Source organism: Genypterus blacodes, unplaced genomic scaffold (genome assembly GCF_046128005.1).
Source record: "Genypterus blacodes isolate CSIRO-AG114 ecotype Tasmania unplaced genomic scaffold, CSIRO-AGI_Gbla_v1 ptg000032l_1, whole genome shotgun sequence".
Taxonomy (NCBI): domain Eukaryota; kingdom Metazoa; phylum Chordata; class Actinopteri; order Ophidiiformes; family Ophidiidae; genus Genypterus; species Genypterus blacodes.
Window position 1 is genome coordinate 6637672 of NW_027466845.1, and position 25320 is coordinate 6662991.

At 42.8% G+C, this 25320-nt stretch overlaps 1 protein-coding gene across 1 annotated transcript; it reads right to left on the reverse strand.

The window, feature by feature from the left end:
* Positions 1-205: 205 nt before the first annotated feature.
* Positions 206-25253, reverse strand: col4a3 (collagen, type IV, alpha 3). The gene is made up of 51 exons (XM_076146390.1): positions 24968-25253; positions 21577-21633; positions 20560-20649; positions 20338-20382; positions 20123-20167; positions 19930-19992; positions 19784-19837; positions 19638-19664; positions 19372-19446; positions 19064-19126; positions 18943-18978; positions 18704-18751; positions 18199-18273; positions 18048-18092; positions 17771-17833; positions 17580-17624; positions 17205-17258; positions 16654-16695; positions 16492-16573; positions 16254-16289; positions 15556-15720; positions 15284-15376; positions 14967-15062; positions 14788-14858; positions 14341-14529; positions 14067-14235; positions 13888-13980; positions 13646-13750; positions 13475-13569; positions 12950-13100; positions 12580-12693; positions 12205-12372; positions 11340-11429; positions 8683-8817; positions 8491-8589; positions 8283-8372; positions 7917-8056; positions 7476-7602; positions 7143-7223; positions 6552-6653; positions 6298-6345; positions 5728-5913; positions 5381-5511; positions 4830-4902; positions 4505-4702; positions 4054-4152; positions 3688-3909; positions 3377-3554; positions 3096-3210; positions 2776-2948; positions 206-2454 (listed from the first exon to the last, which is right to left on the reverse strand). The coding sequence occupies exons 1-51, from the start codon at positions 25058-25060 to the stop codon at positions 2364-2366; spliced, it is 5025 nt and encodes a 1674-aa protein (XP_076002505.1). The 5' UTR covers positions 25061-25253; the 3' UTR covers positions 206-2363.
* Positions 25254-25320: the final 67 nt, after the last annotated feature.

Consider the following 25320-nt stretch of genomic DNA (forward strand, 5'->3'; position numbering starts at 1 on the left):
CTGCCACACCCAGATAATGGATTTGCCAGTGTTGGTTCCAATTAGACCACATTAGTCTTTGCATTAAATGAGGCCATGTTAGTCTGGGTTGGACCATGTGAGCCTGCTTTAGTTTATGTTTACCCACCTGAGCAGCACTGATTTTTCATGGCAGAACTTGAGTTAAAGTCAAAGTTAAAGATTCAATTTAATCTGTTGTGACACATTAAAAAAAAGTTTATTATCATATTCACAATACAAATAGTCTAAAGGTATATAGAACAGTTTTTTCATAATTATAGCAGAGGTATATGTACATCTGGTAGCAAAAGAGTCTGTAAAAATACAACAAAGATATACACCGTTAATAAACAATCACATGAGAACTCTATATACTATATGGACTTGTTCCGTAAAGGGAGTAAAATGTAAAACTTATAAACATGTAAAGAACTTACATCTGAAGTAGTGAAATTATCTAAACTTCTCTTATTATCAACACCTAGTGGCCATTAGAGGAACAGCAGGTTAACACACTGCAGCTGAAATACAGTGTTCTCCTCCTCTCCTCCATTCTGCCCTGCATGTGTGAGACCTGCAAGACTTTCTAGAATGATTAGACAAAATGTGGCCTAAATTGAGAAGCTGGTTAATAAGTTGTAAGTATGTTTAATGTGTATAAATGTTTCTTTAACAACATTATTGTTGTGATATATTCATAGATTGACTTGTATTCAGGTTTTATCTTTGCTGAAGTGTTGTTGTGCTGGGTGGTGTGAGTGGACACAGTGATGTCATACAGGAGTACAAAAACGTCCTCCGCTGGAGGAGAAACTGGGAGGGGAGATCCACTCGTTTCCTAAAACTTTGAGACAGCAGAGGAGTGGAGGAGACAGCTACAGTTTCCAGGTCTTAGAGGAAAGGATGATGGAAGGGATATTTTGGGGCATTTAGGGCATAACTACCAGGTGGTTTAGAGTAGGTTGATTGTTTTGAGCAGTCACCTCAGGAGGAAGCTGTTTGGTTCAACATCTTTTTCCTGTGTTGAGATTCATCTTTCTACTAATTCATGTATTTATCTGATTTTATTTTTTACTATCTCTATGATACAATTCAGATAAATAAAATAATTTTAATCTCTATGTCTAATATAAAAGCTGATTTAAGTTTCCTTGTTTTATTGTTGGAGGAACAAGAACAGATTATAAAGGAACATAATGCCAGGGGATCACAACATAAATATAAACCACATTAAGCATCACAAAGTAGTAGCAGTAATAGTAATTATTGTTTGATCTCGTTTTCAAAAATAAGAAAAGTTGTATGGTTGCCATACATCAGTGTCTAAAGCTTCAACATCCTGACAGAACATCACCTCCTTTATCTTAATACTCAGATCTGTAGAATTTAAGCTCCAAATCTTTCAATTGATCAAACATCATCACAATATGAAAGCACCTGCCTCTTTTGTTGGGAGTAAATCAAGTCTCACTAAGGTCACGCGTGATCATACGAGAGCATAGATGACGCTGGGCGCCCTCTGCAGGGTGGAGCCTTGGCCGTCTGCGCCCTTCAACAGTCCATATCTGCGAGGAACAGGCTCTCCCCTCAGGCCGCAGGAGGAACTACAGCTTCACATTAGAAGCAGTGGCAGTTTGGCAGTCTACAGTGGTGCCAGTTAAACTAGCAGTGTTAGCAGTGATGGCAGTAGAAGCAGAAGTTATAGTAGCGTTAACTACTATCTGCTAATCCTGAAGTATTAGCAGCAGTTGTAGGAATATTAATATTATTAGTAGGATAGCCAAGGGACATAGTAACAAAGTAAGAGATACATTTACTTCAGTGTTAACACCTTTACAGTACAGTTTGAAAAGTTTTCCTCCTCTACATTTAGGAGGAGACACATCTGATGGCTAGAATTACCAATTAATTTAGTTACTACCTACTTTAATGACTATTTGGTCTACTTATTTAAGTTACTAATCATTCAAACCTTTTTAAAAATTACAGTTTAATCTATCTGTAGTGAACATAGACTACATGAAACAGTTTGACTCTTAACCAGAGTGAATTTATACAGAGGTTACCAAGTGTTTAAGTGCTTGCTGTACCAGTGGCAGTATTGAGAATATCCGGAGAATCAGAAATGACAGTAGGATCAGGAGTACCAGTGGTATCATGTTACCGTGTTAGCCTGGTAGAAGTTCATCCCGGCTGACAAACTGAGTTGGATTTAGAACCTGGCCTTTACTCTCACACTATCACACAGACCTTCTCATTTCTGGAGTGTAAAGAACAAACTAAACCAGACGTAGTGAGCACCAGGTAACACCAGCAGTGGCAGGATTAGTACTATTAGTATTGGGGGAATATTTGTAGCAGCACTACTGACTGTTGTGTTTCTGCCACTGCTTCATACAGACCTGACAGCGACTGACCAGGCTGTCTGATTCCACTGTCTGAGGAGTTGGCCTACTGCAGAGAGACCGACAGACACAGGGATTTAAGATTAGGACGAAACAGATGCTGGTGCAAGAGTGAAAACGTTTTCTAAGGTTGAAAAACACTCAGGCTTGGACAGGGACACAAAATTGTTGGACCACAATCGGGATCGCAATGAGGTGACACTGAGTAGAGAAGGGGTCCAAGCACTGACCCTTGAGGTATCCCTGTGGACTTGGGTGTGACTTAGGCACCTCCTCCACCATGACACTATGAAAGGTTGTCCACAAACTAGCAGAAAACATTTCCAGAGAGGCCTGGTTAAGCCCTAAAACCCTGTTAGCATTCAAATACCTGAACATGTTTCTTGGGTTCAGAGGCGCCAGCCAGTAGCTGTAAGAGTCGGCGTAGTAGTTGCAGGTTCCGCGGCCGTGACACTCGATGAAGGGAATCTTCCTGAAGTTTTCCAAGCACGATCCGGGAGAGGCCAGAGGCTGACCCGACCCCTCAGCCCCGACTCCTGTTTCCTAGATGCAATAAGATTTACAGCATGGGTGACAGGTCAAAGGTCATATGCTGCTGCCATCTTCAGGTATCAGTGAGAATAACCAGCACAAAATCAATGACTGAGAGATGATGACACAAAACCCATCCACAACACAGTAAATCCTCACCATGACAAAGGAGTATCCTGCCCACAGAGAGCTCCACCCAGAGGGACAGTCTGGAATGTCATTGGTTTGACTGTGAACTGCGATCACATTAGTTCTGGTCTCACACACAGCACACCTTCAACATGGGCAGAACACGACACACAGGTTAACAGAGAACACTTTTTCTTCTGACTATGCTTTTTGTGATCTCTACAAATCAAATCAGATGACTTATTGGCAACTTTACATATGTACAGTATATAGTTGGATGTTTGTGTGTGTTTGTTTGTGTATGTGTATACCGGCTAACATATCTCTCCAGCAAAGACCCAGAGATGACAGGCATGCCACTTGGCAGCGATTGATTGGTGGACAGCCAATAGGAGTAATCGTTACGGGAGGCATAGCGACAGGTATTGTCTGTGTTACAGAACAGGAAGGGCATGGTGGTAAAACGAGGTAAACAACTGCCTAATGTACCTGGAGAGAGAGAGAGAGAGAGAGAGAGAGAGAGAGAGAGAGAGAGAGAGAGAGAGAGAGAGAGAGAAGAGATGTTGTTTGTTAGATAATCAGTCAGTAGTTTGTCAGTAGTTGCCTGTCTCTCAGAGCGTACCCAGGTCCTGTCCGTGTGCACGGTTGTTTCCGTTGATGAACAGCAGTGAATATCCTGAGAACAGCAGGTTGGATCCTGCCGGGCATTCTGGGACATGGATTCTCTGACTGTGTCTGGTGAACAGAAAGCCGTCCATCTCTGGCTGCCCTGCACATGGCCCTGACCCCCCTGGTGGCCCCTGAGTGCCCTTGGTCCCAAGGAAACCCCTAAGGCCCTGGATACCTGTCAACAGCATGGACTGTACAGTTAAATACTTCACAATGCAAGCTGCTTCCTTGTAAGCGGTGCTTTGAAGTACAAACCGGAGCACTTTGCTTAATGCTGCATCAGACTTGTTCTATTTTAAGGCCTGTAGTATTTTCGTACCTTGTCGTCCAGGGAATCCTGGGTCTCCCTTTTCTCCCGGCATTCCATGAAAACCAACTTGACCGTCCACACCACGCAGTCCGGAGATTCCTCGATTTCCTGCAGCCATTAAACACACAACAAATTTGAATTTTCGTTCGATCCTATGAACGCAGGTGGACACGTTCCACCACACACCATCTGAGCAGAGACCCAAAACTGTGTGCACTCTGGTGCAACATTCATTAGCCTTAAGGGAAACAAGCATCTTTGCTTTGTTTACTTTGTGCACCAGGTAGGCGAGTGAATATGGCACAGGAGGGCAGTCACAAAAAGTAGTTAGTTGACATTGTTGATTGTGATAAATAAGTGAGATAAATATAGTGGAGTAAAATGTTTAATATTTCTCTCTGAAACGCGGTGGAGGAAACAAAAGAATTCTCCCAAATTAGGAGCACGCACTCTCACTCACCGTTAGGTCCAGGTCTTCCAGGGATCCCCGAGGGCCCTTCATCTCCTTTAGATCCCTGACATCCAACAGAGCCTTTATCTCCTGGTAACATCACAACCTCTCTGATAATGTCATTACCCCTCAGCCCTTGCTTCCCAGGAGGACCTGAGGGCCCTGGCCTGCCATCTGTACCTCTTAGACCTGACTCCCCCTTCAGACCTGACACACAGACACACACACAGACGCAAACACAGGGGTGGAACATACAGGAGGCATTGGGTGAGTTTTAATGTGAATATACCCGACAAGTGTAGATTAAATTACTCATTCTAAGTCAAGTTCTTACCAACGGGTCCTGTGACACCAATGTCTCCCATCAGGCCTTTCTGCCCTGTAGTCCCTGGGGGCCCCTCTTGGCCCTGTCAAGAACAACATAATTAAACAGGTGTTTACACACTGTAATCATTTCAATTCAGCATCAAGTACATATCTTTATTCAGTTTGAGTAAAAGTTGTACAAACTAACTAAAGCCATTCAGCACCTCTCTCTCTCTATCTCCCTCTCTCTCTCTCTCTCTGATAAAACTGTGGTCAACAAGCAACACAACGTTCACACCGGTTTCCTACAGGCGTTCCTGTGAATGCTACAAAAACTACATATGAAAGTAAAAATAATATTTAATGTTGAATTATATTTCAAATGATATCCTAAATTTTATTTTGTTGAATTGTATTCAACAAATAGGCTGTTTTTAGCAGTGTCTCGTTTGTGTCATACACCTACAGAGTGCTCCATACTAAATATCGAAAATCCCAGCTTGGCTCATTTGTCAAAAATGCATCAAGCTACTTCTTTCCCCTTTTCCTTGGAAAATATAAACTATAGAAAGTACTGACCAGCTGGCCTTGAGGGCCGGGGTCACCACGGCAACCAGGTGTTCCAAGGGCACCAGTTTCTCCTCTATTCCCTGTATCACCTTTAAAACCAGGACCTGGGGGACCAGGAGGACCACGAGTACCCTGAGGCCCTACATGAGACAGAAGCATAGAGAAAGAGGGAGAGAGAGACAGACCGATTCATCCATTACATAATACAGTACATAACCCACCCAAACAGGAATAGAAACATGTGACCAACACCATCATATAGCCTAGATCAGTGGTTCCCAAACTTTTTCTGCAGGGCCCCCCTTTTGTAGATAAGAATATTTTCGCGAAATGTGCATGTCCTTATGTCTTCTCACCTTTGAGTCCTTGCTCCCCTGGTGCTCCTCTTTCTCCCTGGCCACCCTCGGTACAAATTCCGTTCCTGCCTTTACCACCAAATGAGCCAAGCGGTCCTGCTGCACCTGGAGGCCCCCTATCTCCTACGGGACCAGGAGGACCAGGAGGGCCACAGGGACCAGGAGAACCTACATCACCCTGAGACCCTGAGTGGAAGACAGGGACACGTTTAAACAGTGCTGGACAGCCATGTTTAAAAGCAATATGACTGAAAACTTTGGCTTTAGATCCGCCTGCACAAACAAGTTAGACGACTAAATTTCAGTTCTTTCATTTTTTCTGTTCTGTGTATATTTTCACTTTATAATCTGGTTTGATATGAACTTCATTCTCTACGCCACACAAACTATTACTACTATGACCTTGCTGTGAATATGTTGTGACCTCTGATGTCTGTATTTTGTGTAACACGCATTACTGACTGGTCACAAGGTTCCCCTACGCTCTCTGGGTATTTCTGCATAGGCATTTTTCTGACTTGTAACTTTAAACTTTAAAAGTCATTACCAAGATTTCCAGTTGTGACTCACCATAAGAGCCTTTCTCTCCATCTAGGCCTTTGGGTCCATCTCCAGCAGCTGTTAGGGGAAAACAAACAGACAAATCAGATGAAAGTCTGATTGGCCCAAAGAAAAAATAAGTCTGGTTTTGACTTTGTACCAGCTGGACCCAAATTGTGGACATGGCAACTGAGCTGTGTAAAATTAGGAAGTCCTTATATTGAAATGTTGTGCTTTTACCGATTGTGGATATTTCACCCTGAGAACACTGACTGCTGCCTTACCTCCCATGTCTCCTTTCTCTCCGGGTGGTCCGGGTATCCCATCCTGTCCCTGGCTTCCTCTGGGACCAGCAGGACCAGGATCTCCAGGAGCTCCTTTGTTACCTAGGATTGAGATAGAATTCATTCAGATCAGGTTCACCCAGTGTGCTCATGTCTCGTGTCTGTCATCATTTTGAAAACAGATATAATGTATTCTATTCAAACTATAAAGCATGAAAACCAAATAAAGAGTGAAGTTATGAATATAATTATATCAATAAGAGTTGAATCATTAAGTGCACAAAAAGAGCATGTCTAACCTCAGTCTGCATTTAAAGTCTCACTGAAAATGAACATGAAAATGAAATTCAAATCAAGCTTTACTGTCTATTGCTCAAAATATTTTGTATCAGTTCTTGGAGGCCGGGCCTCTAATGAAATGAAGACTAGATAACTTGACTCAACAAAACTGAAATATTCCCAGTGAAGACAAGTATCAGTCATTATACACATACTGGTCTCTATTATTAATATGTAAACACAGACAAGTTTTGCAGTGTGTGTGATTAGTGTTTGTTGTATTAATCTGTCTATTATGTGATATTTGTGGACCTGTGAGTCCATTGGGTCCTGGCTCGGCATCACTTCCTGCAGGACCCTCAAAACCCTTTTCACCAGGAAACCCGGGAGGACCTAAGACAGAAACAAAGCAGGCAGACAAGCAAACACAGTAACTTGTAACTTTTGTATGAACTACTGTGTGTATTTCAATAAATGTAACAGGAAATGAGTCCAAGCTACACACTGTACAGACCACTAACTGTAGCTATAGACTATAAACTACAGGATACACACTATAAACCACATGCAGTCTTGTAGTCTCTACAAACTACAGATAATAATTATTGACAGTACATCTCGATGATTAATATGCTGCAGTCAGACCTCTGGGTCCAAGCACTCCAGTATCTCCTCTGGGGCCACAGGGACCTGGATCTCCAGGAGGCCCAAAATGTCCTGCGTCTCCTTGATCCCCAGTTATGCCTGGAGCTCCTTGACATCCCTGCTGTCCCTGAAAGGAGGGGACAGGAGATTGGGTTTGACCAGATATGTAGACATTCCAAACCCAAAATAATAAGACCATGAAAGACTCTTCATCTCTTCATCCTTATTTAATGACTGAAATTCCACGGCAGCCAACGCAAACATAAGATCGCACAGAAAATACACATAAACAGGCAATGATAGAAATATTCTACATATAGCCTGGTCATGCAAAAGAAGAGGAAATTAAACAGCTGGTGTTCTTTACTACAGAAAAAGTGACGATCAATAAACTGTACGTTAGTGAGTGTGTATCTCTAGTGTGTGTATATATATATATACCATCTCTCCCGAACGTCCTTTAGGTCCTGGTCCAGGTGCACTCGGTTCTCCTTTAGTACCTTTGACTCCTCCAGGTCCTGGCTTTCCATCAGAACCACACTTTCCAAAAGGCCCCGGGGAACCTTTCTCACCTTTGAGTCCTTGACAGAAAATAGCAACAGATAAGAATAAGTCCAAATACTTGTGCAAAGAAGGACAGGATAGACAGATGGACAAGTTGTTCTTCTTTTGAAGGTTAAAGTAATGTTTGACAGAGTAAAATGTCTTATTTTGGACATTTAATTTAGTTAAACAACTCAAAATGCTATAAAATGAAGAAAAATAGGAATCATAATAATAATGATGATAATATATGTGTGTGTTTACCTGGGAACCCCATTTCTCCTACACTACCAGGGTGACCATGGAGACCAGAGGCTCCTTTTTCTCCATCTCTGCCAGGGTCTCCTGGAGATCCTGAGAAAGAGACAGACAGACACACAGACATTTTAAGGATGTCTCTCATCTGTCGTCTTGTCTGTTCCATACTCTGCCTGGGTGCATGACATTGATTACTGAATGTATTTCTGTTTACCTTCGGGCCCAACGCTACCTGGGCTATAATTGATTCCATCCCGGCCCTGAGGTCCCTGGAGGCCTCTGTCTCCTTTAACACCAGTAAGGCCTGTTACACCTGAGTAGGTGAAAGTAAGCAAGAGAGATGCAATTGTTACTTCTCTTTCTCATTTCTTCAATCAGATCATTACAGAGCAGAATAAAACAATACCAGGCTGTCCCGGATCTCCAAGGTCTCCATACAGGTCTATAGACGTCTGGATTCCTTTAGTTCCAATCTGTCCGGGGTCACCCTGAGACCCCCGATAACCCTGGCGACCCCTGACCCCATCTGCACCCATATGACCTGGAAGGAAGTGGGATGTGTCAGTGACAATGCAAGAGAGACGTTTCCATGAGAGTATGAATGCCAAAAAACTCGACTTTATTCTGAAAAATAACCTTAAGTTGTGTTTGTGGTTTGAATACAATTATGCAGGCTAAAGAATTACAATAACCAAAGTGTAGCAAAAACATGAACCACCCGACCTTGTCCAGTTTGTTACCGTTTCAACGTCCTCTTTCCCCACAGCTGCAGCCCACACATTTGCTAGATCCGCCTACTCGGCTCCCTCATACTTCTTGCATGTTACTCCATTAATTGTTTTGCACTGCATCCTGCAACTGTATTCTCCTCAGAGCTAATCTCAGAGAGAAGACATATCTACCTGAGACGACCTGTGCCTCTTCAACTAAAAGGATTTCAACAAACTGCAAAAGACAGTAAGAATGTATTCTTCACTTTCCTTTCAGTTTAGTGGATAGAATCCAAAGAATCAATGTTTGTGGCATGCAGGCTTCCTGGCTAACATTGAAAATATTTGATAAAAAAAGCCTTTTATTTTAATCCTTAATATCGTACTATTACAGGATGAGGTGAAACTTGCTGTAGTAGTGGGTTCAATGACGCACATGAGAGGAGGCATGACGGGCTTACTTTTTCTTTTAACAGACTAAACATGACAAGTAACTTACAAAATACGGCTAACATGACGGAATTAATCTCACTGCAACAAAGGATAAATAGGTGAACGCCATGAGAGAAATGATGGCAGTCAGAAGGCTCCTTATTTAGGCAACTTATTTAATTTAGTGTGTTTTTAATTTAAGTATTCGCCGAGCTGCTGTTTGTACATGTTTTATGTTGTTTTATATGTTGTTTCTTGTTGTCTTTTCTATATGTTATATGTTCGCACCTAGAACCACAGCAAATTCCTCTTAATTGTAAACTTAATTGGCAAATAAAGCAATTCTGATTCTGATTCTGTTGCTCTATTCACGTGCACAAAACACAAGAAGTAAGTAGAAGCAGCTGATAAGTTGTCTGCATGAGAAAGGAGTATTCTCCCCAGTTTCACCTAAACCCTGTGGTGCAAGGTACTGTCTTAGATAAGAACGTGTGACTCACTGCTAAATGTTATAAAAGATAGATGACCTCACTGATCAAAGGCTGTTTGAACGGTACATTTCCATGACAGCGTCCAAATTAAGTCTCTTAGATCTTCTCTCACTCCCAGGTGAAGACGTCTCTTTCTGGTGTTACTGACCACCACAACGGTTGTGAAGGTCAATAGGAAAAAGCAGAATGGATCCACACAATGAGGAGCCCACCCGGAGACACAGACAGAATTGCGGCCAGCGGTGGCAAGGTCTCATCTGCTGTGGATTCCTCCTCTCTTGCTGTGGATTCACTACCCTGCTGATCATGAGTGACATGGGCACGAGTCTACACGGTGCTGTAGTGAGAGCGCCAACACAGGCCTGGAGTCGTGGCTTGGGAGAAGATGATCCTCACAGGTTACAGAAACGGCAAACGCATGATGATATGGAGGATGTTATTCGTGACCTACTAAAGATGGGTGACGGTTTAAAGCCCTCTAGCAGTGCAGCGAGCGACAACTGGCTACGCGACACACTTGGCCCTTTGGTTGCAAAATTTGTTGGAACCCTAGCTGTCGTTCTTTTTATGTTAAGTATATTGCTATGCGTTTTTACTATTGTCATCACTTGTATTCAGGGTCTTATCGATAGGTGGGTGTTCACTGAAGTGCAACAACATCTTGCACAGCGCTCTGTTCGCTATGAGAAACCTAAACAAAGTTATTGTGACGTCTTCCCTATGCCTGATTGGACTCCTCCTTTTGCTCATGTTGCTCCTGACTCTGATTGTGAACTCTCCAGTGTGGTTTAATCTGAATGGCGTGTTGTGGAAAATCCCCTTCCCCTCTTGACAGGATGTCTCTACCATGTATCCAACATCTTGACAATATCTATATACACCATATAATATGTAATTATCACACCTTATGCACCATGTAACTCCCCTTATGCAATCTTTAAGTATGTCATGTCATGTCTCTCACCAGAGATACAGGTGGCCCCTTCAGGTCAGGTCACAGTGACAAGCATCAATGCTTCATTGATTTATCTGAAGTAATATGACCTTGTAATTATCTCCGTATAAATAGCGCAACGCAGCCAAAGCAGTTTGATTTTGTTATTTGACTTTGTTGTTTGTCATTATACTGTATGTATACACGTTTGCCCCTACCAACACCAACATCAACACATTTCCTGCACATATTTCAGATGCTCTTTACATGATACACATCTTGAACACTTGTTATATCAGGGACATTCTTTGGCTAATGCTCTAAGTGTATTTTCCTCAGCACTGATCTCCAATAAACAGCATATCTGCATCAGAGAAACTCTTCCTCTTCATTTCTGCAACATTAATTTAACAATTATTTTCAGGATTGCAGACAACATCCCCAACCTGCTGTGATCTGAGAAAGACCGACAGACAGACTGACTGATTGGTCAAACCTTTGGGTCCTGGTCGTCCTGGCTCTCCTGGTTTGCCAACAGTTCCTGGAGTTCCACAGCCTCCTGGGGAACCTCCATCCCCTCTGATACCTAACATACACAAAACACAACAGTTATCATAGTGTGGTGGCAATTTCTATTAAATAAGTTGAAAAAGTCAAAATGTATCTTGTAGTAAGTTTAATTCAACGCCACAGTCAAGACAATGAGCTCAGTGAGAGAGCCCAGAGCAGAAGACAGATCAGTACTTTACACACAGATAATAAGGAAGGAGACTGCGATGGCAATTCTGCACTCTCACCCATATTGATATGTAACCTGGTACTTTACTGTGAGTCCTTGTATTCTTATAATGAGCTGACCTTGGTTCGGTTCCTCCTGTCTGATAAACACCAGCTGCATCTGGGTTAAATACGCCCTGCCTGCGCTTGGTGGGCAGAGGAGGCTTCCTGAACACATCTTGTGTACATTTGACCTCTCCATTTGCAACTGTAATAAACTTAGCCTCCTCCGACAAACTTTGACTGGTCTTTGCTCAACACCGGGGTTACTCCAGAAATTGCCACAACATGACACTGATAGGATGATTCACACATGGTGAATGATGATTCACACATGGAGGCAGTGGCTCAGTGGGTAGTGCTTCCGCTTGGGAACCGGAGGGTCGCCGGTTCGAGCCCCTGCCGAGGTGCCCCTGAGCAAGGCACCGAACCCTCTGCGAAGGGTGGTAATGTAATGTAAGTCGCTTTGGATAAAAGTGTCTGCCAAATGATCGTAATGTAATGTAATGAAATGGTCTTGCACTGATACATACTTTGAAACTGAAATTTCTATGGCAGCAAAAGTTGTGGTTCTGCCTGCTTACCAGGGCTTCCTGGTTCTCCATTGGTCCCTCTCATGCCCTTCAGCCCAACTCCTCCACCTTCCCCTATTGGTCCATCAAACCCTGGGGTCCCATAGGGTCCCTGAGAGCCTATGGTTCCCTCTCCTGGCAGCCCCGGGTCACCCAGGAGGCCTTTGGGTCCACGGGAACCTGCAAGACAGAGAATCTGTGATTGGATGTTCTTGAGCTATTCACAAATTCTGACATTGTGGTTTTAGCAGCAGTTAGCTTTGTAGCTAATGGTGGTTTCAGCATCTGAAAACATGTTGGAGCTCTGTCCTAACTATACACTGAATTTTGGATGGATTCACTGGCTTGGTGGATCCCAGTGCTTGGTCCAGTGCTCAGACTTGGTACCTGTGAAGCCGATCACACCCCTCTCTCCTGGTTCTCCTCTAGCTCCAGGTGCTCCAAGTAAACAGGGACCAATCAATCCGACCGGACCAGGCAGGCCATTCAGACCACTTTGACCTATGAAACAATTCAGTTCAGTCCAGAGAGGTATACTACAAAGGAATGTTACCAAACACACTTTGTCAATTAGTTTGCTGCAAAACAAGGTTTTTAGGCAAAACAAAGAAGAGTGGGAGACCTTTCATTTCCTCAGGTACATACCAAGTGTCTGTGTTGTGATTGAGCTCCTAATAGCAAGTAATAAAATAGTTTGCTGTTGTATTGTAATGACTATTATCAGCCTGACCGAAGTGGTAAATTGCTTCAACACTACCCTTGGGCCCGGGGGATCCATCTAGTCCTGGAGATCCTGGACGTCCATCTGGTCCTGAGGGCCCTGTTACTCCGTGGAGCCCCACAGACCCGTCCTCACCCCTAGGCCCAAGCTGACCTGGCTGGCCTGGGAAACCGACCCTTGCATCTCCCTGTTACCATAGAGATACAAACACTATGACCAATACTATGTCATATGTCACTTTGATGGAAAATGTGTAATGTGTAAATGTGCAATATGATGACCCTGGCAATAAAAGTTCTGACTAAGTGTGGTACTGCATTATAGCTACTGTAGTGCTTAAGGGATGGACCCATACATAATGGTTGTGAACACAAAAAAAGAAGGGGACTTTTGTAATGTGTGGGCATGTCTTTTCCATATATACTGTATATAAACTGACATTGTCTTGTCCTGTGTGTTAGGTAGCCAGAGCAAAGGTTTATCATGGATTGGATTGCAGCACTTATTGATGTTTATGATAAGAAATTTGAAACCTTATTTTACTCTGTCTGTTTAGTTTACCTTTGGTCCTGGCATCCCTGGAGCCCCAGAGGGCCCCGCTCGCCCCTTAATGCCAAAACCTGGTAAACCCGGACCTCCTGAGAGGCCTTTCTCTCCTGAAACCAGACATAAATTAAAGTTATTAATTTATCTTTCATACATTTCACACCAGAGAGCAAGATTTGTTCTGACCTTTCACTCCCTGAGGTCCTGAAGACCCCTTCAGAGAAACTCCTCTAGTTCCCTTTCCTCCAAGAACCCCGGGAAATCCTGGGTAACCAGGAAATCCTGACACACCTAAATCAGATGACAACAAAAATTGAATAACAGCAGCAAAAAAATAAAATAAAAAATCAGGAGACTGACAGCAGATAGAAAGGGCTGAGACATGGAGGAAATAGTTTGGGCTAAGACACATATGTTGTTGCCTTTACCATAAGGTCCAGGGTTTCCAGGTAAACCTTTCTCTCCTTTGTGTCCTGGATCACCAGGAGATGTATTGATTGACCCAGGAGAACCTTTCTCCCCTGAACACAAAAACAAAAACAAACAATCAAAGAGGTCAGATCCTGTCTGGCAAATCAGTCCACTTCACTTACGCCGAGTGTCTTACCTGGATTTCCATTCATGCCTCGCTGACCTTGAACTCCAAGGTCTCCCTTTAGCCCTGTTAGTCCTGGAGGCCCAATACCAGGAGGTCCTGGAGGCCCCATCTGTCCTGTTAGCCCCCTGGGACCAGTCCGTCCGAAAGGACCCATTTCACCTTTTGGCCCTCGAAGCCCCTGCAAATGATCACTGATCATATTAGAAATTCAACAAGATCTCCAACTTTGTCCATCCAGTCCAGTTTCTGACATGGTACTAACTGGGTCAAAGCTGATACTTACAGGGTTTCCCTTCGGTCCTACAAAGCCTTTTAGTCCCGGAACTCCAGGTACACCACCTATCCCATCTAGGCCAGACTGTCCCTCGTTCCCTCGTTCCCCGACCTCACCCTTGTGCCCTACCCGCTGCATGATGCCTGGGTCACCAGGAGGGCCTGAGAGTCCTGGTAACCCGGGTAGGCCAAAATGACCCTGGAGCGAGAGAGACCCAGACAGACAGGTAGGACCATAAAAATGTAATTCCCAGAGACAGTTTGACATGGCAATGAGGTATTTTGTTAAAGAGGAGACTAAATATGGACTAAACATATTATATAGCACATACACATATTATCATTACTACATGAAATGTAATGTAATGTGCTTTAAAAACATCCACAAAGTGTTAGCATGTACCTTTAACTTAGCTTTGAAGAAATTCAGTATTAATCTTTCAGAGGGAGAACTAACCTGCGAACCAGGAGGTCCCCTCACACCTTTGAACCCTTTGTCACCTTCAGTCCCTGGAAAACCATCTGGACCTGGAAACGCAATGTAAAGACATGAGACAAAGGCCACTTTTACACCTTGCATCAACATGGCATCCTCGTTATCTGGAGGTCAAAGGTCATATTTATCAAGGCTCCTACCCGTCTTCCCACTGTCCCCAGTCTCTCCGGGGGGGCCAGGAGGTCCAGGAGTCCCGAAACCACGAGGACAGATCCTGCAGACCTCCCCCTTCTCACCTGACACACATCAATTAATCAAACAAACAATCAGCCAGACAAATTGTTGTTTAATTAGCAGGAGTAACAGCATAGTGTCATGTCATCATATGCTGTACAGTAATATACTGTATCATGTCATACATACAGTACAGGTTAGCCCTGGCCATCTGACTCACACGGCCAACTGCCAGTTCTTATTTTCTTTGAAATAAACATTACTTTACAGCTCAAATACTGACCTTTCAGTCCGTCTTCTCCTCTACTCCCCTGAACTCCTATCAGGCCTCTGGCCCCTTTGATCCCAGGAACACCAACATTCCCCGGTAGGAAGTCTGACAGACAGATGTAGACCATTGGAGATCAGACTTAAATGGCTAGAAGGTGCCCCCGTCACCAATCGTCGTCCTAAGCTAGGCAAACAGGTTCACTGCCACCTATTTCCTTTATTTGTGCCGAGCTAAGCAAGCAGTTTCTTCCACTTGCACAAACATAGGTTGTCTTTGTGCCTGACCTGGAATTCCCGGTTCTCCTGGTTCACCCACAGCTCCAACCTCTCCAGAAAGACCCGACTGTCCCGGTGACCCAATGATGAAGGGTCCAGGATTTCCTGCGTCTCCTTTTAGTCCAGTTGGCCCAGGTAGCCCATAGGGCCCATTGGGACCAGGAAGCCCCACACCTGGAGAGAGAGAGAGAGAGAGAATGGGAGCGAGAGAGAGTAAAGGTTTGGATGTCACAAAATCTTATTATGTTGAAATAACTTTATTATGTATTTCAAAGGTATGACCATTAAAAGAGTATTAGTGTATTTGTTTTTCCATTTTTTAAAAATTACTTTTATCATTTTACGATATTTTATGAATGTGCTTCTCCATCTGCATCAGGCAACAGACAAATGAAAGGAACTATCCTACCTACAAACTCTTCCATTCCTGATTACCTTTTCCCTAGCATCTAAGAACCCGACAATACAGAACAAAACATTACCAGTGGTAATTCCACCATGGTGAAATGTATTTGTCAGTTTTGGCGCCACCCAGAGGAACTTGTGAAAATGGCTTTTTTGTCAACTAAGTTCCAGTTTTAAAATTCATTTGGTTGAGTCGATGACAGTCATGCATTGGGACTAAGAAATGAGCAGAACTATTCCTCTAAAACTGTTAAACATTAATTAAAATAATAAGAATTAAAGACAGAGAAGTTGAAATGTACCTGCTGGACCCTTCAAACCAGGAAAACCAATGGGTCCTAAAAGGAAAATAGCAGACAAGCTAAAATGATACATAAATGGCAGACAAAAAGTCTAAGGTCTAGGTCTAAAGGTCTAAAAAGTATATCACATAAAAAGGTTCGAGTTTCTGTTAGTTAGAAATACTTCATAAACATTATGACAGTAAGCATAATAAAACCTGAACCCTCATATTCACTAAACACTTGAGCTCTATTATACCTGGCTCTCCCGGGGATCCTTGGAATCCTGTAGGTCCAAGAACACCACGCTGACCTTTCAGGTAGTGGTTGATCTGGATCAACTGGAAACACAAAAACATATTGAAGTTGATAGTGACAGACAGCTTAAATCTGACAGTGACTGATGGCTGAAACATCTCACCTCTCCAGGAAAACCTGTAGGTCCTTGGTCACCTTTCTCACCCTGAACACACACACACAGATATTAATACCATCTATGGTTTGAAAATATCTTTGTGCAATCAAATTTTCCTGCTGCTCTTGCCTAAAAATTGGCGTTCTCTTGCATGCAAATCTAACTGTGTTCTCAAATGTCACTCAAAGGGCGCAATGGTCAAGAGCTTTTAAAATGCAAGAGCGTCCCACACTGAATTCTTTTGCAAACTAGACACCCTCCTCTCACTCCTCTCCAGTGATTCCTCCCCCGTGGTTAAGATGTCCATTCAAAGAAATTGCTGTGAGCTCCTGGATCTTTGAGTCTATAAGAGTGAAGTCTGTTGTTTCTCTGCCATAGACTCTAGATGCTTTATGACGCTTACGATAAGATACATCTTAAATTGCAGAAACATTTATTTGGATCCAGATTTTATTAGAATTTAGCCTGTAGGCTTTTATTAACACTTCAGGGTTTCTGTTCAGACCAGCAGGGGACTAGAGGTGGCCCTGAACTCCTCCACTTCATGTCATGCTCACCATAGTTCCTTCAATACCAGCAGGACCGTCATAGCCAAATTCCCCTCGTGCTCCCTGCAGAGATGGACAGAGAGAGACAGACAGGCAGACAGACCAGCGGACAGACAGAAAGATGTTCAGGTTGAAGTTTTATTTATGTGGATTACTCCAAAACGTTTAATAGAAAAACATTTCACTCAGATTGGTTGAATTAAAGTGTAACAGTTGAAATGAAATCCCACCAAAATGTATTTTTCCACGCATCTATCAGCATGTATATATTACTCTAATCTTGCTTTATGAACTTATGAAACACTTTCTATGATGTCACCAGTGGATTTGTGGTGAATCCACAGGTAGTGGGTGCCTATGTTGGGACCCAAATGTCAATTTTACCTGTTCTCCAGGGTCTCCTGGTATTCCCTCTTTCCCAGGTTTACCCTGAAAGATCAGAGAAACGTCACATAATGTATTAATGTTTATGTATATATTTGTCTTGTACATATATGATATTGATTGCTGTATTGCCCCTCCAGGAATTAATAAAGTTGTCTGAAGTCTACAGTCCCGCCTCCTCCCTCTCTTACCAGTGTTCCAGGGTCTCCTTGCTCGCCCTTTCCTCCTTTATCGCCCCACTTCCCTGGAAGCCCCTGCAGGGGAAAAAAGGAACACCAGTCTCACTCACTGAAAAGTACACACTGTGAACAACATCCTAACAAGAGATGACTACACTTTATCGTCCAGTCCTGTCGTCAAAGACTTTTCAAGGGACAATTTCTGTTGGTATAAAATACTAATATTAACACTGATAATATTGAAATAAACTGATTTTTATATGTCATATTTGTGGATGCAGGTACTTACAGTAATTCCTTGACAACCCTTTTCTCCAATATCACCTGGTTCACCCTGAAGCATAAAAAACACAACAAGGGGGAAGGAGAGTGAGCAAGAGAGTGATACAAACAGTCAGGCAAACAGACAGACAGATAAATACACAGACAGGTAGACAGACCTTTAGTTCTTTGGGTCCTTCAGCATAGAGTTTAATTCCTTTCTGTCCAGGAACTCCTTGGGGTCCGCTGTCACCCTGGAAACCAAGCCCACTGTTACCATGGCATATTTAATAACATTTAATAATATTGATGCAAACATTAAGTGCACACTGCCAATTCAGTCTGAAGTAGAAACAGAAAAACATCAAAGAAAAAAAGACCACATGATCATCACATATGCACTTTATATACTTGTCAATATTAACTGAATAAACACTATTACGCTTTAATGATTTTGCGAGGTTAATCAATATACCGATAAAGAAACATTAAGATTTTTTGAGCTGCTGGAAACCAATCAAAGGCCAATCAAAAATCATATCTCTTCCTTCATTTTCCCCATTGGAGACTGGGTTAGGGAAGCCGGTGGTTTGCGTAACAGCTGAGGATCATGAACTTGGTTTCGCTTTTGTGTTTTTTATCCCTTATTCTGTATGAGTGATGTGAGACAGTTGGCTGTCTTACCTTTTGTCCACTAGGACCTGGAATCCCTGGACTAGGACCCTCCATACCCTGAGGAAAAAACAAAACAGAGTTGATGGATCAGGAGGCCAGTTTAAGTCAAGTTCATTTATAGAGCCTAGTATCTTATTCAATGTGACAAAGGTAGATAATAGGTGAGTAGTTAGGTCCTAGGACAGGTCAGGTCACTTTTTCAGGAAATATTGATTGGGCCAAAAGACAGAAATAGTTATGACACTGACCTTCTCTCCTCGTAACCCTGGCAACCCTGGAGTTCCCTTTTGAAAAAAAGGTTCTGATTAAACAAATTAAATATCACCACAGACAGCCAATGATTAATACATGAACAGGTTTGAAGCATACAGGATGTCCAGCAGTTCCTAGTGGTCCTGGAAGTCCTGGCATACCTGGTTCTCCATTCACCCCCTGCAAATCAAGCAAGGGATTGTTTTTATTTATGTAGTTGCTTCTCCACTACAAATACGGAAACAAAAATCCCAACCTAAAGATCCATAACTCCCCCTACAGCCACTCTTGCCTTACTACAGCAAACTACACAAAATACTGACCAGGACATCTCCTGAGGAAGGAAAAGACTCACTGTCCTACAAAATGTTACTTCACAACCTACACCAACACAGAAACTGAGCCCATAGTGTCAAGTGGTTGACCTTCTCTCCGTCTTGTCCTTGTAGTCCTGGTTCTCCTTTAATAGACGCAGGGACAGGAAAGGAGAGCGTCTCTCCCTGAAACGACGACAAGACGTAATGATTAAACACAGGTTGTGAAAAATGTTGATTAAAGCAAGCACAGATATTCCTTTTCAGTCGATATTCTGGGGATACATTGATGTAATCTGACAGCAGTGAAAAGCAGAGTAACTAAGTACTCAAATGTAACGTAAATGTAATCTAACCCTAAAATGTTTTGGATTTACCTTGGCTCCCTGCAGACCCAGTGGACCCTGAAACACAAACACACTGTCTTAGATTATTTCACCTCAGAATGGAGTGTTGGGACTGATAGATTTAAATGTGTTCAAATATAGATCACATCTCATGTAATGTTTTTTACAGGACTTACTGGCAGGCCAGTAGTTCCTGGGATTCCAGGGTAACCCGGGTAGCCTAAATCTCCCTGGAAGACATAATGAACCAATCCAGTGAATCAACCAAACAAATGATACAATCTGCATTAAATAAAATATTACAAGAAAAGAACACGCCTACCTTTGTCCCATTGCATCCTGGGAGTCCTGGTTTACCAAAGTTTCCTTCTCTGCCGGGGATCCCCTAAAAACATAAAGCAAAATGTATCATTACTAAGTATTAGAGTCAGATTTTGACAATAATTTACAAGTGTTTATATGGGTGTAGGCTGTGTTCTCTGAATTCTGTCCTTATGACCTCTGAGTGTTCTTACCGGTAGTCCTGGTGGTCCAGGGAAACCAGGCCTCCCTGGCAAACCCTGGGCACAAAAATAGTTTACATTTTAGTGAAGATCTCACGGATAAAATGAGTGAGTACTGAATGGTATAGTCACAAACAGAACAAAATCCCTGGATCAACAGAAAGTTTCAATTGGTTTTATCTGAGCTTCCAGGCGAGGCTGGTCATCATCATCAGCCTCAGACCTACCCGAGAGCCTTTCAGTCCTGGAGCTCCTGACGGGGCCTGCTGACCCTGTGGACAAAATAAAACATGCCAATGAAAAAAACATGCCAGAAGTTCCTTAGTAGTTTTCAGAGTTGTGTAGTGTGGTTAAACTGTTACATTTAACCACTGAGGTGTCCTCACAATGAACAAGACCCAAAGGATAACACATTATAATCATAATCATATCCTTCAGATCAGTGGTACCTTGTCTCCAGGTAGTCCCTGGTGTCCCTCATTTCCAGGATAACCAATCAATCCAGGAAGTCCATCTTCTCCTGGCAAACCATATTCACCCTGTGGAGGATACAACAACTCCTGGGTCAGTTTGAACACAGGTAAAGAACAAGAAGGTGAAGGAAAGATAAGGTAAACAAAGATAAACAGAGGTAAACAGGTAAACAGTTACAGAGAAAAGGTGAAGTCAGGTGTAAAGGAACCTGGATCAGCAGAACAATTCATGTTCAGCGGAGCACACACACACACACACACACACACACACACACACACACACACACACACACACACACACACACACACACACACACACACACACACACACACACACACACACACACACACACACACACACACACACACACACACACACACGACACCTGACTGTGTGTGTTTGATCTCAGGAACATGCCTGAGAATGCCTGAGTAACCCCTGGGTGGTCTGACATATCTAACCCTGAATGCACTGGCGCAGATGCTGTTGAGGCTGAACATGACGTGTAGGTGTGTAAGTGTGTGTATGTCTGTTGGTAGATGTGAATGCATCTACCTTGTTCAGAATGAAACTAATGAATTAATGAACTGCTTGAATCGTACATTAAAGTCATATAGGACTGCAGGAGAAAGATCTGTATGAGATCCACAGACTAGAGTGCTGGTTCAGCCTCAGACAAGTCTCTGCAGTGACAGTGACTAGCCACTGGATAGCAGTAGAGTGTGCAGCTCCGATCCATTCAGGGTCCCTGAGTTCAACGAGTCAGGCCTGAGTTTAAGTAGTGGATGCATATTCACTTTTCTCTGCACCTTTTCTACTACACACATTGCATTTGATTTTCCTCATCGGACACGATTCATAATGGTTTTAATTGTGTAATATAAACTGGCTTCAAACTGGTTTGAACCTGGATACGCTCTCTCACTTTCAAATGGAGCGGAAGCAACAGCTTTAATGCAATGCAACAGACATGTAGGTTTAACACCACTGACCTTTTGACCTTTCACCCCATCACAATGACATCTTGATGATCCACTGCAGTGGCACGCCTGTAGTGAAGAAAATTGACATAGAGGTTCCAGGGTTAATACTCACACCTACTGGACAGTTATGAAGAGCTATAAGTGTTATCAAACATTTACAACAGCAAAAACAGAGAAGTGTTATATTGCTTCTGCCTTGCTCATTGGTCTCCAGACCTTTGCTGACCTCCTCATGACTCTAGCAGTGTCCAGGTTACACCCAGTCTGAGCACTGAGCCAGTATGTTGCTAATAATAATAATTCCATTGGTCCCAGAGTTCAGCAGCTTTCACATTTCATAAAAGACTGAACTCACTGATAAAACAGTCTCGTGCTCTTATTGTGAAAAGCCCTGCTGGCCTGTTTCACTGTGTTACAGATGTTAAGTTGTCATGGTTTCACCTTCACATTTTTGATTTTTATCTGTCTATCTGTACAAACCCAAACATCTGCATGTATCCTGCAGGTGTAACTGTCTGTCTGCCTATATGTCAGTGATAAGTGTCTGTCTTCCTGCCTATCTCCCGGTATGTCTGTCGGCCTGAGTGAATGAGCCAGCAGACAGACAGGCAGAGAGACACAGACAGATGGTGTGATGTGGTTTTATCTCCATTCCTGTCTCAGATTCTGCAGCAGAACCATCGATAAGGGCAACACGGAGGAGTCGCCTCAACACGTTCAGCAGCAGGGCATTGTGGGCACCATCATATCAGGAACGCCACAGCAACCCTCAGACGGTGGAGGAAGATCTTTATGTACATATATGAAAACATATACTGTTTCACATCGCTGAATATTAAAAAAAAAAAAAAAAACATCCCTGAACACAAAACATTTGAACCTGAACACCTGCTCGGGTCAAACTGATTTTGGTGAGAAAAAGCTCAATCTGCAGCCTGAATGATTTTAATGTACAGAGTCATGTTGAACGACAGGGCAGGAAATAAGGCGTTTCTGTGGGACACTTTGGAACCCAAGGACGTGAATTTGCGGTTTAACTGACTTGGGGAACTTCAATTTGTGCAAAGTACAAAAGGTAACATCTAAACTGAAAATTAACACTTGTTGTATGTTGGCTTTACTGTAATTATGACAGCTAAAGGTGTGTCCCTTTCCTGGTTCTTTCTATTCACCAAACAGAACTAAAAGGTCGGATCAGAATTCTAAGTTCTTGTTCTCCATCGATTCTATAACCTCTGCTCTTACCCGTCTGCCTTGGCCTAGGCTCCTAACCAGGCTGCCCTGTGCTGCTGCTTAATTCCCACCATGGTGCTGTTGAAACTCAACCTAGAGGATCCTCAGAGGTACATGGTGGCAGCATTCCAGCAACTCCATTACCACTTTACCAGCCTCCTCCAGCTCTGTTTAACCAACCTGATATTCTCACAGATACCTCCACTGTGGATTCCATTGGAACTTCCACAGAAACAATAGCAAGATTCTTCTGACCCACAGACCCCCGAGCAGCCTAGAATCACAGTCCAGTCTGTTGACCTTAGCGTGTTAGTTCCCTTTTTTCAAGTCATCTACGTGTCCTTCCATGGACCGTCTCAAATTGGCCTTGTTAAAATTGGCACTCTTTCATTTAAGAAGCCACTCATTTACGACCTGACAGCAGCCCCTTGACATTTCTCAACTAAACCCAGTATTGCTCTCGGTCCCAGTGCCAGGCTGTGCAACTTCCCCAAACCTGTGCACATCTCAGCCGTTTATACACCTTCCAAACCCTCAAACGTCTTTATCTCATTATTCTCATCTGAACTTTCTCTGCCCCCTAAAAACTTGAAGTCTCCCAAATACAAACGTAGAGAACCTTCTCCATGACGGGCTGCTAAATTTGTTGGCAAATACTCCAAAAATGCAAACATCCTCACTTCTGGAGGAGGAAACATGAGCACTCTCTTCTCCATAGTTGAGATGGTGCTGCATTCAAACGCAACAGGATTTTACCATTACCAATATCTAGCACATTTTAATGTTTACGTTTTCAACATTCACACTTCCTGCACTTTGTCAGCTGCCTCTTCAGCACAATGCAATCACCCCACAGAAACTTGCTAGGTCTAGGATGTGTGTATGTGCGTGGGAGAGAGAGCAAGAGAGAGAGAGAGAAAGAGAGAGAGACAGTCATAACAGCCGTTCAGAACAAAAGGTTGAAACAGACAATCTAAACTAACAAACTGAGACCAGACAGAAGCCCATCCTGTCTGAATACCTGTCTGTCTGTCTGCCCGTCAGTCAGTCTGTTTCCCTGTCTGTCTGTCAGCCTGTCTGTCTGACTTGATGATAAACAGACCACTATAGTTGTAAATCTGACTTTTTGTATTTGCCCAGTCACAAAAATAAATAAATAAAAATTAAACACATAAATAAAAATGAAATACATAAATGAAAATTAAAACAAAAATTTCAAATTAAAACAAAAAACAAAAATTGATTTATTAAAATTAAGTAAATACAAATTAAATAAATATCTGCCGGCGAAACAAACAACTTGTCTAACATTAACCTTACCCGACCCTAACCATAATATAACCCTGAATAAACCTGAACTTAAACTGACGCCTGGCTAACTCGCTTCTCCAGATGCTACATTTTGGGGTTTCCATACAAAAATCAGTTCAACACATGTGGACTAGAAATCAACACGTCGACCAAGTTAGAGAGAGTTCCTGGGCTTCTTATACTCAACAGAAGATGATTAGACAGATGTGGGTCACACTGGCTCTCCTCCCACAGCCTCCTCTCAAACATAGCCTCCATTTTGCTTTGCTAGCACATGCGCATTCAGTGCTTTTAAAGATGTACACAGGTGTGCACAGTAGTGATGCCACAAGTATAAGCACATCAACATTAAATTGGTTAACTAAAAGAATGGTAACAGTTGTTTGTCTAGTGTAAACTTGGGAACACCCATTTGCAGAAAACAACATCGTAGGAAGTTAGCTTAGCGCCGCGGCTAATTTGACGTTGAAATTAATATTTAGCATTTTTACTGAAGTGAATTTATATACTTTATGCCAATTTAGAAAGTTACACATATTTCTAAAGCATTGTCCTTCAGTACAGTTAAATACTTACGTTGTGCTGAAGATAAATTTACAATATTTTTATTGACAGGAAGAAATTCATACATTTGTATATTTTACAAAACAGTTTCTGCTAATTCAACATTGCCATAAATCGTTTTTAAATATTTTCTACAGTTTTAAGTGTATTTTTCCTCAAGTTTTGTTGTATGTTAATTTTATTGCACAAACTTTTTATTTTTACAACTTATTTCGATAAGTTGGTTTGTTTGCATCAAAGTTTGTACGATAGTTTTTATGCAGTATTATTATGTTTATTCGTCTTGACTCACCGTGTTGGCGCGACCTGTAGCGGCAACGCAGAACAGCAGCAGAACCGGGACCAGCACGACCCGGTTCAGCCCGAGCCGCTCCGGAGCGTCCATGCAGGGGTTGGGGACAGGTACCGGGTCGCTGCAGGTCTCACTCTGGCTTGTACACTCGGCGGCTCGGCTCAGGGGGGAGGTCCGGGTCTGTTCCGGCTCAGTTCGGTTCGGGTGAGAGGAGGTCGGCGCTGTCGGTGCTGTTCGGGTCTGGGAGACCTGCAGCAGACAGACATGAAAGCTTCAGGCGCGAGACAGCTACAAGCACATTACACTTCCTGTTCACACCCCGCAAAATAAAGGTTTTCCCTTATCATAATCCT

Bases quoted from the DNA above. Each gene is read 5' to 3' on its own strand.
- col4a3 (XM_076146390.1), bottom strand. From the start codon at position 25,060: ATGGACGCTCCGGAGCGGCTCGGGCTGAACCGGGTCGTGCTGGTCCCG. The intron at 17,259-17,579 runs GTAAAATTGACA...CCATCTCTGCAG, and splicing joins CAGGAGACCCTGGAGAACAG to GGAGCACGAGGGGAATTTGG. The intron at 8,590-8,682 runs GTATTGTTTTAT...TCACCTACTCAG, and splicing joins TGGAGATCCGGGACAGCCTG to GTGTAACAGGCCTTACTGGT.